General features: G+C 33.2%; 1 protein-coding gene across 4 annotated transcripts in view; it reads right to left on the bottom strand.

The window, feature by feature from the left end:
• Positions 1 to 17133, bottom strand: part of TRAPPC13 (trafficking protein particle complex subunit 13) — a 29981-nt gene that overhangs the window by 915 nt on the left and 11933 nt on the right. For 2 of the 4 annotated variants that reach the window (XM_016202644.2, XM_016202645.2), the window contains exons 5-11: positions 13519 to 13646; positions 11083 to 11155; positions 10040 to 10084; positions 7460 to 7477; positions 5284 to 5417; positions 3866 to 4064; positions 2632 to 2732 (exon numbers count right to left, since the gene is read on the bottom strand). In XM_016202644.2, the coding sequence (XP_016058130.1) occupies positions 2632 to 2732; positions 3866 to 4064; positions 5284 to 5417; positions 7460 to 7477; positions 10040 to 10084; positions 11083 to 11155; positions 13519 to 13646 (698 nt within the window). The remainder of the gene's footprint in view (positions 1 to 2631; positions 2733 to 3865; positions 4065 to 5283; positions 5418 to 7459; positions 7478 to 10039; positions 10085 to 11082; positions 11156 to 13518; positions 13647 to 17133) is intronic. The other 2 variants (XM_016202646.2, XM_016202647.2) reach the window with 1 other exon arrangement.

Genomic DNA, 17133 nt, shown 5'->3' with positions numbered 1-17133 from the left:
TGCCAGTGCATTTGTTTTCTGGGTGTACAGGAGAAGTAAAAGCCCAGAAACATTAAAATATCTCATTTTGAAAGAAGAGGGCATCTTCTAGGGTTTAAAGTGTCACTGAGACTGATTTGCCTGTCTGGTTGTTGGCCTTCTGGTTCTATTACTAAACACTTGGCTCCCTGCTGCTGACCTGTGAATAGTTCTGCCATTTCTCCAGGAGACTTTCAGACACCTCTGTCTAATCTTGTTGCTATGCATCCCTCCTATTTGTTAGGTAATCCGCAGGAAATAGAATGAGAAACTGAGTCTGGTCCAGTGCTTTTCCTATTTATGTTTCTTTACCATGAAGATAACACAGAAAATGACTGACAAGCTTTATAAGAAGTAAATACTATTCATGTTTGTTCAGTTTATATAAAAAGCCTGCTTCTGCTTATAATTGATATCACCAGTTCAGTTTAAACATGTTAAGTTAAAACAGCTTCCAATGAAAATATGCATTGTTTAAAAAAACACACACAAAAACACCAAAAGCTCATAATGAAAAATAGTCTCCTACTCTACCACCATTCATGACCACTTTCAACTCTTTTACCTCTTTTTTCTCATAGTTCCGTATTTTAAAGTACTTATTTAAATTTTAACTTATTGATCTTTAGATATAATGACTTAATGATACTTAGCTTTTATAGGTCTCTGTCTCCTAAACAAACATTTGAAATGTCCACTGTGACACAGACCAGGTTAGATGCACTACATGAATTTTCTCATTAAATTTCACAAAAATCCAGTAAGTATGTTGTGTGTGTGTGTGTGTTGGGGAGTGCGTATGGGGGGTGTAAATCCCATTTTTATAGATGAGAAAACTAAAGACCTAAGAAACAGTGCTTTTTAAAAAAACTTATTTTACAAATATCACATGATCTCACTTATGTGGAATCTAAAGAACACAATAAACTGATGAACAAAATAGATTCAGTGACATAGAAGCATGGATCAGACTGACAAATTTCAGAGGGAAGGGGGGGTAGGTGGGGAGAGATTAACCAAAGAATCTATATGCATACATTCATAACCCTTGAACACAGACAATTGAATGGTGAAGGCCTAGGGAGGAGAGTGGGTGGGGGGGTGGAAGGGGTCAATGGGGAAAAAAGGGGACATCTGTAATATTTTGAACAACAAAAATATATAAACAAACTTATTTGAATCACCGAAAGTTAAAGTGAACATCAAAAGAAACTGAATTAAAAAATTTTTAACAGTACTTTGTTATTTGGTCAATAATAGATTTGCTATACCTCAAAAAGCTCAAAAGAAACAAAATCCAAAGGCCTTTCCCCTGTGAATTGTATGCTGAGCAACTCTGATGTGGCAGGCACTGCACTTACAATACTGGGTAAGACATGGCCCCTTCCCTTGAGTAAGTCACAGTCTAGTGAGGAAGAGACTAATAATTGTAGCAATACAGAGTGTCCCTAAAAAGCTATATTAAAATTTCCTATGACAAAGAGATGATTAACTGCATGGGAGGGTCTAGGTAGCTTCACAGGGAAGTAGATATTTCTGTAATTTTGAAGGGTGATGATTTGCTATCTTCCCTCTAGTATCGTACGGTGGAAATGGAGTTAGAAAGGATTATACATTCAGACCATGAGGGCTGGGACTCATCACTGAAATGTTATCAAAATGCCCCAAACAATAATATATACCGAGCAATAACAGCAGGAGCAGCAAAGTGACAAGACTGGGATTTAATCCTGGGTTTTTCTGGCTTAAAAGCTCTGTGCTCTGCTTCCTAATAACTAGATTATATTCTCCTTTTATTATCACTGTCCTGTTTTCCAACCTATGGTTATCCCTTATATTAAATTCATAACCTATTTTTAGGTTATGAATACAGCCTCAGGTGTAAGTATGGCTCAGAAAAATCCGCCTCATTACATGAAATCTATAATAAATTATTCCACAGGAACCTACTAACTCAGGCTTGAGTAATCTGAAGTGTGAGGGAAGTGTAAACAATGAAAAGAATATGAGCTTGTAAGTCAAACACACCCGGTTTCAAATCTTGGCCCCATCTTTTCTAGTTTTCTAAGCTTAAGTAAAGTCACTTAACCTCTGGGTTGGCTTTCTCTTGCATATGCTGTGAATAATTGATACCTACCTCAGAGGGTATAATGCATGAATGTAATCAAATACATAAACTGCCTAATTCTGTGGGGCCTCAACAATATGTAATATGCAGCTACCAGATAAAGAACTTTACAGTATCCAACATCAACATCAGAGACGGCTGTATGTCACCAGGAAATATTTAAAAGATTGAAAAATTCTCTTTTAGGATTAAGAAGTACAAACTGGTAGGTACAAAATAGTAACAGGGATGTAAAGTACAGCTTAGGGAATATAGTCAATAATATTGTTGTAACTGTGTACGGTGCCAGGTGGGTACTGGAAATATCAGGGGAACGCTTTGTGTAAAGTATATGATTGTCCAACCACTATGCTGTACACCTGATGAAACCAATACAAAATATTAAAAGTGTAATTAAAAATAAAATAAAACTTTAAAAAATAAGAAATAAAAATAATCTTTTAGGTGGATGAGAAGGAAAGGACATCCACAAACACTGGCATTACCTGCAGTTTGTTATTTTGCAGGTAATATGAAAAGGTTCTTCTAGGATTACGGTATCTGGGATTGCCTCCAAAGATAACCTAACATCTCCATAACCTGGAGCCTAAAAGAAAAAGCAACACAGTTAACACATGTATCACAAAACCTTTCCATTGTGATGAAGGTACCACAGCAGGACATTCCCTCGACAGTTGGGGCTTCAAGCTGCTGTTCTGAGAAAGCATTTTTCAGTCATTCTGTTCTTCATTCTAATCTCTCTTGTGCTGCTACCTGCAGAACAGCACTATAGACCCTGACTGTTCTTGCTGTAATTACTCCACGATCAGCAGTTATAATGAACCTCGTTAAAATGAATCTTATAATGAATCTCTAGGTCTATAAACCTCATAGGTAAACAGTAAAGAAATTTCAGGTCTGATCTTAAAGGGATGCTTTCCAAAGACAATGTGGCTTATACATACATAACTAAATAGGTAAGATTACTGCCTAAACAGAAAGAGGATGATCACTCTGAAATGATCCAGGAAGAAAACCATGTCTTTTCACAGACACATGGGCAGGGATGGGCCACAGAAACATCAGGGCTTGGACCATGCCATGGCAGGATGACAGCTAATTGCTATAGTAAAATTAGGCTAGTGATATTTTTTCCCCCAAACTGTGGAAGAAAAGTAAATTTTAGAATATATCAGAACAGTTAATATTCAGCACAAAGGGAGGATTCTGTAGCATATGAAAAGGAAATCTGACAGCTACCCCTACTCTCAGAACAGAAATTAGGTAAAATATCCAACCAATGCTTACAAGGTAACTTTAGTGGGAATCACATTCTGGTTTCAGACAACTCAGACTTCAAACATCTTAAAAAAAGGTGTGAACTGAGTAGGTGACTAGTAAATTTCAGGACATTGCAAAAGAAGAAAACTTCAATATAGTGGAAGTCAGATGAATAGTGAGTATGAATCCCCATAGGAGGGAACGATTGATAAGCAGTTATTTGAATTTGTTTGGTAAAATAAAAAATTATGTATTAAGGATAAATTAACATTCGAACATTTTCCATTCATCTCAATACCAATTTTCTACGTAGCTCACTGAAATCACTAGTCTTTTACCCCGTATTCTTTAGTAATATTAACGCCTTTTACAGTGCTCTGATTCTTAGTGCTAGCCCTAGGAAAATTTAAGCTGTTCTATCTACCTGCCCCCTCCCACTGAAGTTCTTCCCAGACTCACCATTCTTTGAAGTTGGCTGGTCTGTAACCTTCCCCTCTCACCTAGATTTGTTTTCCACACTATATCCAATTTTCCGATTACTGTTACTCCCTTAATGATGCCTGCTTTTTCTGCAAACTCCTTTTTGGGTTTTAGGCAGTACAAGTACTGGCGTGTATCCATTGGCTGCAAATATGTTCTTGACCCAAATGTAGTTACACTGAGAGGGGAGGAGACAGAGATGGAGAGAATTCTCTTAGCATCTTTTAAAAGAAAAACCATGTGATTGTTCCTTTTGACAGAAACTGAATGATTTACCAGCCAAAGATGTAGAACAGGACAGGTCAGTTGTTTCAACACAAATAAAAAGAACTTGTACTGAGAAGACTTAATTCTATTTAATTTTTTTCAGTTGATATGGAAAATCTGGAGTTTCTTTATAATAGAATGCAATATATTACCTAAAATACTGGATATGTATCAACTGAAAAAAATGCAAGAGATCCAAACTTTAAATATCGTTTCCCCTTTCTCTAATTACCAAAAAACAGTTAAGAATAAGAAGATACATAACATTGTACCTAAGTAATCATTTCTGAAATGAACAAAAATATCAGGAAGACAATGAAAATTGTTTTCCCCAGGGGTTGTGAGAGGCTAAGAATGTTTCTGTATCTAACCAACATAAGGTAACAGTAAGCTTTTCATTCTTGATTAAGAGTCAGGTACTTTCTCCAGCTTTTACTTTCATATCCATATTAATGCCAAGCCTGCACTTACTTATTTTTCTAAATTACCTATAGAAAGACATATGTATTTTGTTTTCACAAAAAATTCAATCATCTGTTCCTATGCCCACTCCTTTTGATGACAGAATATTTCTTCTTAAAACCCACCCTCATCCTCACCCTTTCTAATTTCTCTACCATTCCTTCCCATGCCTCAGTTTTATCATTTTCAGGATAAGATGAAAGGTCCCATATTTACCTCACTAAATTATTATGAAAATTAAAAGAACAAGTGCTTCAAATGGCAAAACATAAAAAGCAAACAACTAGGATCTTTATTTTTATGACTAGGGCACCTTTAGGGCAGTAAAACTATTTTGAATAATACAATAATGGTGGATACTTGTCATTAGATTTGTTAAAACTCATAGAAGGTACAAAACAAAAAAAATGAGCCCTAATGTAAACAACAGATTTTAGTTCATTATAAATATCAATATTGGTTCATCAATTGTAATAAATGTGCCACATTAAAACAACATGTAAATACTAGGACACTGAGTGGGAGGGGGAAACTGCTTTTGGATCAATTTTCCAATGAAAATTTTAAAAAGTCAATTAAAAGAAATTAAAAACCATCCAAGAGTAATGGATATTAAAAGAGTTCATACCTTTCAAAATAAGAACAAACACTTCATAATTCATATTTACCATTCTCCAGCTTGGTTGACTGAATTTAATTCTGCTACATTGTACATTATAGACGGCTCCAATGAAACTTTCTCCATAAACATGGGTGAGGTTGTAATATTCTGAATTTGGGCTTCGAGAAATACTTCATCAGTCTGAAGATATGAAAAAAATATCCACCAAAGTGTAATGCTATTTAAAATATTAACCTCAACAAAAATATCTGATCTATTTGAAGAAAAAATATTAACCACAAATGTGATTAGTTCATGCCTGCAAGTCAAAGTTATCAAAATTAATGCAAGAAAAGAAATCTTCATCCTAACATAATTAACAGGGGCAAAGTCAAGTGTTAGTCAACTGATAACTTGTCAAACAATGGATGGGGGATAACTATAATATTTTTGTCTTAAGATCCCAAAACTTATTTAACTGGAATTTCATTCACAAATATCCTAAATCGTCTAGTATAACTCATTAAAATGTTAAAATGAAATTTAGTATGATTAACATACCTGTGCACCTATCACTTCAGTGATATGTTAAGATAATTTGGTCTTCATTATAACATTTGAGCATAATATAACTTCAATTGTCATATTACTTCAATTTAGATAGTATAGAGACCACTAGTACACTGAATAATGTGCTTTACATAATCTTATAGAATTTAGCTTTAATTAAAGCAATTTGTTAGTGGTCATTAGTAATTTCTTGGTTCATTTAAAGTATAAATTTAGGGCTAAAACAGTATGTGAATTATACCTGACAATTTTAGAGCTTTTAAATAAAACAAAAGGTATTTTGTAGCCTTAGTGATGATATGAAAAGTGATGCTATTCAGCAGTATTTTAATCAATGGGTAATTTAAATAAGTACTTTTATAAAATTTTTTTATTCCCTGATTATTTTTGTTAAACATCCTTCTTTCTATGCTATTTGGTTATTATTTTTTTGTGTGTAATTGAAGGATAACAGACAACTTGGTTTATTTTATAAACTAACCTATATAAAAAATAATATACTAAAGATATTCAAGAATTTGTTCAAAATTTTGTAGTTATATATGTATACGTTCTATATAAACATATATATAAACATGTAAAGTTATATATATATGCACACACGTGTGTGTGTGTGTGTGTGTGTATATATATATATGTCTATATATATGTAAAATAAACTATGACCAAAATAACTTGGCACTTTTCAGCCCTTTAAATACTAAATCCAAAAAATGGCAATCATTTGCAAATATAAAGATAAGTTTATATTCTAATGTATTATTATCTAAAATATATTTTACTGCTAAAATAAAACATTCTTTAGTCTTGGCACATGTGCTCAAATGAAAATAGAAATACAAAGATGTATCAGTTTAAAAGAATATAACTTAATTTAAAGGTGTTATTCTGCTTTTTCTCAAAAGAACACTAAATATATCCCATCAATCCATTGCTTTAAAAATAACCACAGACCCACATTTCAATTTCAAAAGTGCAATTTTCTGCATAAATTAGGAAGAGTTTAGAAAAAAATGAAAGAAAAACAAGCAGCATAATGGAAAATTAAGTTAGTTTGAATAGTTAGTATAAAATAATTTGACACTTGAAAAATTAAGAACTCAGCACTATGGCAGCTGATGTTGTTACTGTGTATGTAATGTAACACTGCACACCCAAATACTGCATATAATAAATAGAAATTTGAAAATGTGATTTTAGCCAACTTGGGAAAATTTGATTTTCTTCTGTTTACTGCTATCAAAGGGCCATCTTTACCTGACCCAGACTTAAAACTAAAACCACTGTACATTTGAAGATAAATTTCAACTAGATAGTTTATTCAAAGAGTTGAAGTATTAGTAGGGTATTTTATAGCAAGATGTTGAAAATCCCAAGGCTATTTTAAACAAGGTCAACGTGTCTCTTAAAAAACACCTAAGGGAAAAACACTAAAAATGAGAATATAATTGTTTCAATATGACAATTTGGTCTCTGATCTATTTTTTCTCACAAAGTAAGACAATATAAATATAAAAAGTACAAAAAGTTATATACATCTTTTTTGAAGTCAAACAGCTGGTATTCATACTAACTTTATTTTTCCAATATGTTTTGTAAAGAGAGATTAATTAAACAGTCAAAAAGTGGTGAGTAAGATAAGCATATAAATTTATAATAAAAAATCAAATTACCACAGAACTGAGGTCACTCTAATGGAAAAATAAAAAAGAAAAATTAGAAAAATCAGAATTAAATGTTAAAGAAAAAGAATAACTAACTTTAAAATAAAATGCATTTCTGCATTTTTTAAAATTTACTAAACAAGACAGCATTAGTAAAACAAGAAAGTAAACAGAAAGCTACATAAAGGAGTATGACAAATTATTTTTCTAAACAGGTAAAACTGCTAAGGTTAAATGAATAGAGATGAACACTTAAAATAGAGAAGTGTATTCCATGCCTTTCTAGCTCTATAAACTCTGTACTACATTTTAATTCTTCAGAGATTACTTAAATGGATATACACTATCCTCCACACCCAGAATACATACACTGTAGAGCTTCTCCTAAATTGATCTAATACTGGAATCCTTTTTTCAAGGAGCATCTTGTGTGATTAGGGTTCTATGGATCACGCTTCAGAGAATGCTGGGCTAGACCAGACAATTGAGAGTTTATTCTATTCTTGTTAACAGACTTCAGTTAGTCTTTCTTTTCATACATATTTCTAAAGTTACCTACTTATTAAGGGCCATCTCAAATGTCCTTTTTCTGTCAAACTCATAGCTGGAAATCATATTTCACTTCTCTATTTCCCAGAGTATTAGTACACTTCAGGATCTAGTGGGAGAGGGGTGTTTATACTGTATTGTAGTTATGTCATGCCAGTCTCCTCCATTAGACTTAAGTTCCTTGAGGATTGGGAAGATGTTCAGTTTATATTAATTTCTCTTCATTACCTGACATGGAGCTCTGTACCCATCAGGTGACCAAATGTTTGAATCCTAGCATCTCATGTCACTTCTTGTGAGGCTTTCCTATTTTAGAAGACTATGACAAAGTTTCTCATAAAAACTTGTTTTTCTTTAGGTGACTCACATATTATTAGAATTCTTAGAAACAGCTTAAAAGTGTTTATGACAAATGTAGGGCTAATTTTAGTTTCTGTATCGCAACTATGGCACCGAGTAATAAATATCACCTACTGTTAGTGTGTTTTACTAACTCCTATGATTTCCCTGAATTTCCTAGTTGGGGTCAATAGAATCTGCCTCATCCTATTTGTTTACTCCTGGTCTATAAAGAGATGTCTACTTTCAAAAGTTCAGAATTTTAGTAAAACTTTTTTTGCTGAAGTTTGTTGGCAAAAGTTTAAAGTTTATGTTTACATATAATGTTAGCTGAAAAAGGCAGCAAATAGAATTGTTACTATGATTATAAACACAGAATATTACATATAAATGAGTAAAGACTGAAAGAGAATATGAATTAATGAAAAATCAGTTACTTTTTGGTCTAGTGAAATTGTGGGTTTTTTCTTTCTTTTGGGGTAGTATGTCACTTTTATAATATTATTCATGGAATAACTAGCAATTTAAAAAAATATTTGCAAATCACTGAATATCAGTGTTATAAAACTACTTGTCAAGTATCTGAATGTACACACATTTTCAAAAAAGAAAACCCAAAATATCTTAACATGCACTTCCCTAGGAGCCACTTACAGAAAAAAAGAACCCACAGCCCTATTTATTTTTAATTTTCTAATGTATCTAGTCTAACAGAGTAGTTATTAATCTCTCCTTATCCTATGAATGAAATCTTTCCTAGCAAAGTAATAAATTAGTAAGACTAAAATTCACCAAGCTGAAGAGCTATACTGCAATTAATCAGAAGTTCACTATTAATTACAAAAAGGTGGAACACATAAGTAGTATCCCAACCCCCCTACCCCCCAAAAAGAAATGTCAACTCTTTAAACATCTAGGAATCTCCTTGATGAAACTGTACCCTCCCATCAAATATGTATGCTTTTCTCTACAACATTCCACATGCATCTGCAACTCTGCTTGGAGTGCCTCTCCGCTGACACTGGGACGTTTCCAACACCCCTTCCTTCCAAGCTCCGCTGCAGTTCCCCTCCTCTTCCAAGAGGTGTCTTCAGACTACTCCAGGATCTCCTCCGAAGTTCCTATACCATTCTCTTCAGGCTCACTTGATCTTACAGTAAGTAGCTTTGCTAACCTGTGCCTCTTTTCCTTTTCTCCTCAGGTCTTTACTCTAGGTCAGGTTCCTTATCTTAGACATCTTAGTATGCCCAGTGGTAGAACAAACTTTATACTGCTGAGCTCTACTTATCAATATTTTTCCATGTAAATATTAAATCTTTTTTGCAGTGTTAGATCTACTTCAATTTTTGTAATATTAGAATCACACTGTAAATATTAACAGACTGCTGATGTTTTTAGACAGTAACAAGAACCATTAATTGGAATTATAGGGCAATCATTTAATGAAAGGGGTGAAAGCCTCACAAAATTAACAATGAGGAAAAAAAATCAAGATGTACTGATTCCATGAAATAGAAGATTAAAGTGCTCTACAATGAAGTTCATTCACTTTTGATTGAACTTTATGCTCATTTTTCACAAGTAATTTGCAGTACTACCAGCAATTGACTATAATATGAAAAAAAATGTAATACAGCATAATTTTAATAAAATAAAATCTTAATGTTTTATCTGAAATCCCATTAAGTACCTAATACTTACCTCTGCATTGTAAAATTTGGTTTTCACATCCAGTGGTTTGAGAACCTAGTTGAATAAAGCATATCAATCAGGAGATTCTTATCATTTGACCATTTATTTTTGTTTGCTTGTTTTAAATAGCAGGGCTTAAATGTGTCAAAGTCATTTTCAATTTTCACTGTAAAAGACTTTTCTAATAGGTATGCAATACTCTAGCAAAAACAAAAGCCCCCAAAACAATCCTAAATGCATTTTTAAAAAGGCAACCATCATTTCTTGACTAGGTGATAGTTTCTTGGGCTTTATTTCATTACATTTGACTAAACTGAACACATATATTTCAGTGTTTTTCTATATGTTTATTTCACCAAAAAATGTTTACCAAAATAAGCAACTGAAGTTCCTTTTATTTTTTTCAAAACAAATGAGGAATGTGGCAAAGCAGTAGCAAAATATGTTTCCTATTGATAATATATTTTCCTTCACGTACAGGAATAAAAAATACATATAGCATCATATCTAGGTCTACATATAGATATATGGTAGTCTTGTCTCCCAGTCCACACACATACATATGTTAAACCAGTGGTTTTTAACTATTTTTGATCACTGACTTTGAAAATTACATACAAGTACAAAATTCTGATGGAGTCCGTGATGAAGCTTGGTGTACTCAGCCCAAGTCAATAATTTCTCATTTAAATATTTCCTTAGAAATCTGATACAATTTACACTTATTTTATTGGACTTTACAATCCTTTTTTCCCTCACCTTGTGTGATTTGTCAAGTCATGAAAACAATAAAAAATTTTCGGGGGTAAAAATCTTCAAGTTTCATTACAAAAACATTATGTTGGTAATTATAATTTCTCTGCCTTTATCTAACTCAATTACATCTAACTTTAGATTGCTAGCAATATGACAAGTCCAAAAATATTAAACTATTTGTTTTATTTGAAGCCTGTTTCACTGTAGGTAAGTAGAAATAACTACACTTCCATAAAGAAAGAAAAGGCATGTAAAAAAACCCCCACAAAAACATTTATCACTGTCATATTCAGTACCTGAAATTTGAAGAATTTTCTAAAATACATTTTTTCTCCGCCCTGAGTTGTATAACTCACTGCACACACCAAGCTGAAACAGAAAGATGTCTTAATGATTCTGCATCATTTTCAATTTTGTTTCTTAATAGTAAATTTACTACACCTTAATTCCACCTACAAGTCAGGAAGATATTTATACTAATACTGTGAAATTTTTGACACTTAAAACAAAATGTAAAAGCAGACAACAAACTGGGATAAAATACTTCAAGTACAAAGAGAAAATGGTTAGATTCTTAATATACAAAGAATTCCTGTAAGTCAATAAGCAAACATTCATATCTCACTCAAATTAGGAGGAAAGAAATACACAAATTGCAATACCATACTTAGCTAACAAAAATGTGAAAATCTTCAGCCTCACAAGTAATCAATGAAACAAATTAAAACGAGGTAAGATATTCCATTTAACATTTGGCAAAAATTCTTTATAAATAAATAATATCAAGGTTGGTAAAGGTTTAGAGAAACTGGCTTTCTTTACACAGCTAGTGGTTATAAAAAATTTGGAAAACAATCCTTCAGTAAAACAGCCTAGACATGTGTATATGTTCCCATAGTAAAACCACTTCAAGTAATCTGTCACCAGAAAATATTAAGGGATTCATCATGGTGTTATTTATAATAGTGAAACACTGGAAATAAAGTCCAACATTACAGTAAACAAATTAAAGCACACGGTCCACGTTTGTAACATAAAGCCATTTAAAAAATAATGTTTCGGCCCTAGCTAGTGTGGCTCAGTTGGTTGGGCATCTTCCCAAGAGGTCACTGGTTCGATTCCTGATCAGGGCACTTGCCTGGGTTATGGGCTCCATCCCCAGTAGAGGGCACCAGGGATCCTGCAGGAGGCAGCCCATCACTGTTACACTCTCACATCGATGTTTTTCTCTCCCCCTCTCCCTTCCTCTCTCTATAAAAATCAATAAACTATTCTTAAAAAAAAATAATGATTCAAAGAATACTGACCCAAGTGGGGAAAATGTTCACAGTGACGTGAAGAAGATAAAACCAAGAGAAACTTGATAAAAATTTTGTGAAATGTTATGTAAGTTATCTATACATGTTACCTATATGCACATAAAAGAGACTGGAAAGAAATATAGCAATAGTTTAATAGTGGCTATACTACGTGATGACACTGCAGCTAATTTAATTTCTCCTTTATACTTCTGCCTAGTACTAAGCCAGGTACCAGGGGTACAGTGTTCTTAATACGTTTTCAAAGTGCTCACCATGGGAAACAGTGTAGCACGGTTCAGATCTTGAAGGTAGATTTAGATTTGAGTTCTATGCCATATTTACTAGCTATTTAATTCTACAAGAGTCTCATTTTCTGTAAAATGGGGATTTTACACATTTAGTATTTCAATAAATTCAATTTCCACATATTTTGACCTCTGTTCTCTGCTAGATCCTGGGGATATAGCAGTCTTCACGAAACTCACACTTTAATGGGGATGGTAGGCACTCAATAAATAATTTAAGTATAAAAGACATTTTAAAAATGACAAGTGTAGGTACTGTAGAATATGCAAAAAGGGTGACTTAATTCAGTCTAGAAGGTCAGAATAGCCTCTGAGGAAGTCATGCTGAATCTGAGATATGAAACAGAAGTAAACTATACAAATGACATGGACACTCCTCTGTAAGGGAAGAATACATTCCAAGTCACAGAGTTCAGGTGAAAGAAGTCCAGTATGACTGCAGTGCAGGGCAGGACAGAAGAGTGACACAGGTAAAAGCCCAGTAGCTGGTACAGACTAGGCTGTGAAGCTCTGTTAAACCTATACAATTTCCTAGGGTAGTGAGAGGTCACTGAAGACTTAAGTGACTTTCCCAAGATCACATAGTTAATAAATGATGAAGCTAAAATTTGAACTCCAGAAAATTTGACTCCAAAGTTCATGTTAATCACAGAACATATATTTTAAAATGCCTATAACAGAACTTGTCATCAAAATGCATTGAATAAATAATAGCAATATTATATACTTTAATATTAATATTATGTAATTCTTTAAGATAAAGAAGAGAGGAAAAATGGTGATGTAAGTGGAGATGATGAGGAGACAATAATGAAAGATAGGTAATAAAAACTAATAGAATTTGTGAATTAATTTAGTGGTAAGGCAGTGGAGAAGTATAAAATTATTTTAGATGGCCAAAATGTTCATATTTGCTTCTCAGACAAAGAAAAATATACAGCTTTAACATTCAAATACATATAAAGTATTCTGTTTAAAGTCTGTTTCTGGTAAACATGTAAACATGAAACATAAATTCCTTCTGAAATAGGCCTTAGGTTTAATGATAATTGGAAATAAAGCTAAAGTTTCAAATAAGGGCATATATAAAGAAAAGCCTTCTAAAACTAATAAAAGTAATCCTTACATGTGTGTTCCAATTTCCTTTACTTCATGGTGTATGACATCATCAATACAACAATCGGGTTTAAGTTCAGCCACTGCAGCATTGGAGGCTGAAAGATTTAAACGCTGAGAGCTTGTCTGAAGATCAGCCTTGAAAGAAAGTGGTAAGAAAAATCCAAATAAGATTGGTTACCTACACGGTGTGGATGGGTATGGGTGCAAAGAACAGGGGAACAGGAGCAAAGTAGTAGGATGAAGGAGGAGCAATACTTCTCTGTGTAAATCTTTCTGTAGAGCTCTGATGCTTAGAACCACGGCAATGGTTCACATACACATGCACATCAAAAATAAATAAATAAAATCAACCAGGTAATGGGAGAATTCAAAATTAAATACAAAAGACTCATATTACTATAGAGGGTATTCTTGACCTCGGTATGTAAAAAAAATCTCCAAACTGCACAGAATTCAAAGCCACAAATAGTGTTCCTCTATACAAAAATACTTAAAGAAGAAAACAGATAATGAGAATTTAAACAATTCACTGATAAAAACTGCCACCCCAAACCAAGTATGAAACAGAAAAAAACACACAAGAAAAAAAGCCTGTAATTCCTCAAACTAAATAAAATACCCTCAAAACAAAACAAAACAAAACACACACATTTGGACCTATGAAAAAATCTTGAATCAGAAATTTCAAAACTAAAGCAAAAATTTTTAAAAAGTAAACATGCTGACTGAACTAAAAAAGATAAAGACTATGTCAGAAATGAAGACTAAATTACAAGGCATCCACAGAAAGATAAATCTGAGTAAAAATTTACTAGGGGCACTAAAGAAAAGCAGGCAAAGAAGAACCAATTTACATACAGAGTTTGTAAAATGATAAGGATAACTTTCTGGAAATAAAATTTATTAATCTATAAATTGAAAGGGTCTACTTGGTATCGAGAAATCACATCCAAAACTAATTCTGAATCCTATAGAAAAAAATCCCCAGGGCTTCCAGAAAAAAAATTATCAAGTAACTTACAAGGCAAGAGAATGAGACTGGAATCATTCCTCTCAAAAACAACATATATAGCTAAGTAACAAAGGAGTAGCATTTTCAGAAAACAAAGAAAATGTAAACAAAGAATTTTGGCATTTTCAGGAAACATAAGGGAAGCAAATGTAAAGAAGGGATTTTATATCTAGCCAAACTGTCCTTCATGCATAGAAAAACACTTTGAACATGTAAGGACTCAGAGAATGTTATACCCACAGCACTTCCTTAGTCATCTACTTGAGAAATTTCCATCCAACCAATATGCAAATAAAAAATGGGAAGATATATGACACAGAAAAAGGAAAGTGGTGTAAGCAATAGCTGTAAGTTAAAGAATGCTATTAAAGACTAAGTACTCTACAATGGTGGGGAGAGGGACTGGGAAGGGATGGGACGGGGTGGAACAGGTCATTGGGGAGAAAAAGGGACATCTGTAATATTTTAAATAAAAATAAAATTAAAGAAAAAAAGACTAAGTACTCTATAGTAAGCAGTCAAGTAATAAAATGGAAGGGGTAGCATTATAAAAGGCAGAAATATAAAGGTAAAAACTAGAAAAAAATACAAACTTTCCTAAATACCTGCCCCAATTTTTTTTTAAATAAATGAACAACAAAAACACATCATGTGGAGATAAAAACATAGCACATGTAGCATAATACACTTAATATTTAAATACTGAATAATGTGACATAATTGAAACCAAGCACATCAAACTTATCAATATATGTGAATGAATTAAATTCATCTAGTAAAAAAAATTCAATTTGCCTCACAAAGTAAGACCCAATTTATGTCATATAAAAGAGACATAAATAAAAACAAAATTATTCAGAAAGGCTGAAAATAAAGAGATGGGCACAGGCAACCAGGCAAATGGGAACAGTATGAAAGTGAGAGTAGTGGTGAGTAGTGATACAGATATTACAGCTACGATTTAAGCCAAAAATAAAATTAAACAAAAATAAAAGGAGGATACTTTTAGTGCTAAAAAGCCACAATTCTCAATGGAGAATAATTATATAAATACATATATACCAAACAGCACAGTCTTTATAAGGCAAAAAGCGTAAGCGATATAAGGAACTACAAATAGAAACTTACTAATACTATAAGACTGACATGCCACACTCAGTACAAGACAGAGCAAGTGGACACACAAAAAAGTAAAGATATAAAAGACCTAACAAAACAATTGATAGGGTAAATAATAGAAAATACACCTGCTTCTCAAGTGCACATGGAACAGTCATTAAAAATTAATATTAGGCCCTAGCTAGTTTGGCTCAATGTTTAGTGTCGGCCCGAGGACTGAAGGGTCCTGGATTCGATTCCAGCCAAGGGTACGTAACTCGGTTGCTGGTTCAATCCCTGGCCCTGGTCGGGGCTCGTGCAGGAGGCAACCAATTGATGTTTCACTCTTACATTGATGTTTCTTTCTCTCTCTTTCCTTCTCTCTCCCTTCTACTCTCTCTGAAAAGCAATGGAAAAAAAAAATATCCTCAGGTGAGGATTAAAAAAAAAAATTAATATTAGGTCACAAAGAAAACACTGGTTAAGTTCTATAAATAGAAATATTGTAAGAACAATACTGTCTGAATACAACACAATAAAATTACAAATTATTAATTTAAAAAGGCCTTTCTATCAGAAAATCCTATTAAACACCTCTTGGGTAGGCAGGGAAATACAAAAGAAATTACAGATTTCTTTAGAAAGCAATCATAATGAAAATGCTACATATCAGAATCTGGAGATAAAACCTAAAGCAGTGAATCAGAAGAAAATTCACTTTCATCAATGAAAATATAAGAATAAAAATAAATTAAATCCCCAGCTAAAAAGTAGAAAAAGAACAAAGTAAATAATCAGAAGCACAAAGAGATAGTTAAAAGCAAAAATTAGAATAGAAAAGCAATAGACATAAAGCAATGAACCAAGACCTAGCTAAACCAAATCAAGAGAAAAAGAAAGCAAAAATATGCAAAATAAGAAATGACCAGGGAAAAAGAACACTGAAGCAGAAGGAATTTTCAGACTATTATGAAGACCTATATACAAATAAATTTGAAAATCTACATAAAATGGATCATTTCCTAGAATGAAGCAGTTTTACAAAGTTTACACAACTAGAGACAGAAAGCTCACATACACTAATTTCTATAGGACAAAAGTGAAAATGCTATTAAGGAACTTCCCACACAAAACAGCACCAGCCCACATGATTTCACAGGAGAATTCGACAAGCCCTTTAAGGACCAGATAGTCTAAATGCTCCATGTATTGTGCCAAAGCACTGAAAATGAAGGAAAACTTCCTTAATCTTTTATTAAGAAACCATAACATTGATACCTAAAGCTTGATAAAGAAAACATGAAACCCCTAGCCAGTTTGGCTCAGTGGTTGGCCTAAGGACTGCAGGGTCCTGGGTTTGATTCTAGCTAAGGGCATGTACCTTGGTTGCAGGCTTGATACCCGGCCCAGTTGGGGTGAGTGCAGGAGGTAACCAATCAATCTCTTTCTCACACTGATGTCTCTCTCTCTGTCTCTCCCTCTCTTTCTCTCTCCCTCCCTCCCTCCTTCCCT

Source organism: Miniopterus natalensis, chromosome 3 (assembly GCF_054644295.1).
Source record: "Miniopterus natalensis isolate mMinNat1 chromosome 3, mMinNat1.hap1, whole genome shotgun sequence".
Classification (NCBI taxonomy): Eukaryota; Metazoa; Chordata; class Mammalia; order Chiroptera; family Miniopteridae; genus Miniopterus; species Miniopterus natalensis.
This window is presented reverse-complemented; position numbering and strand designations above follow the sequence as displayed.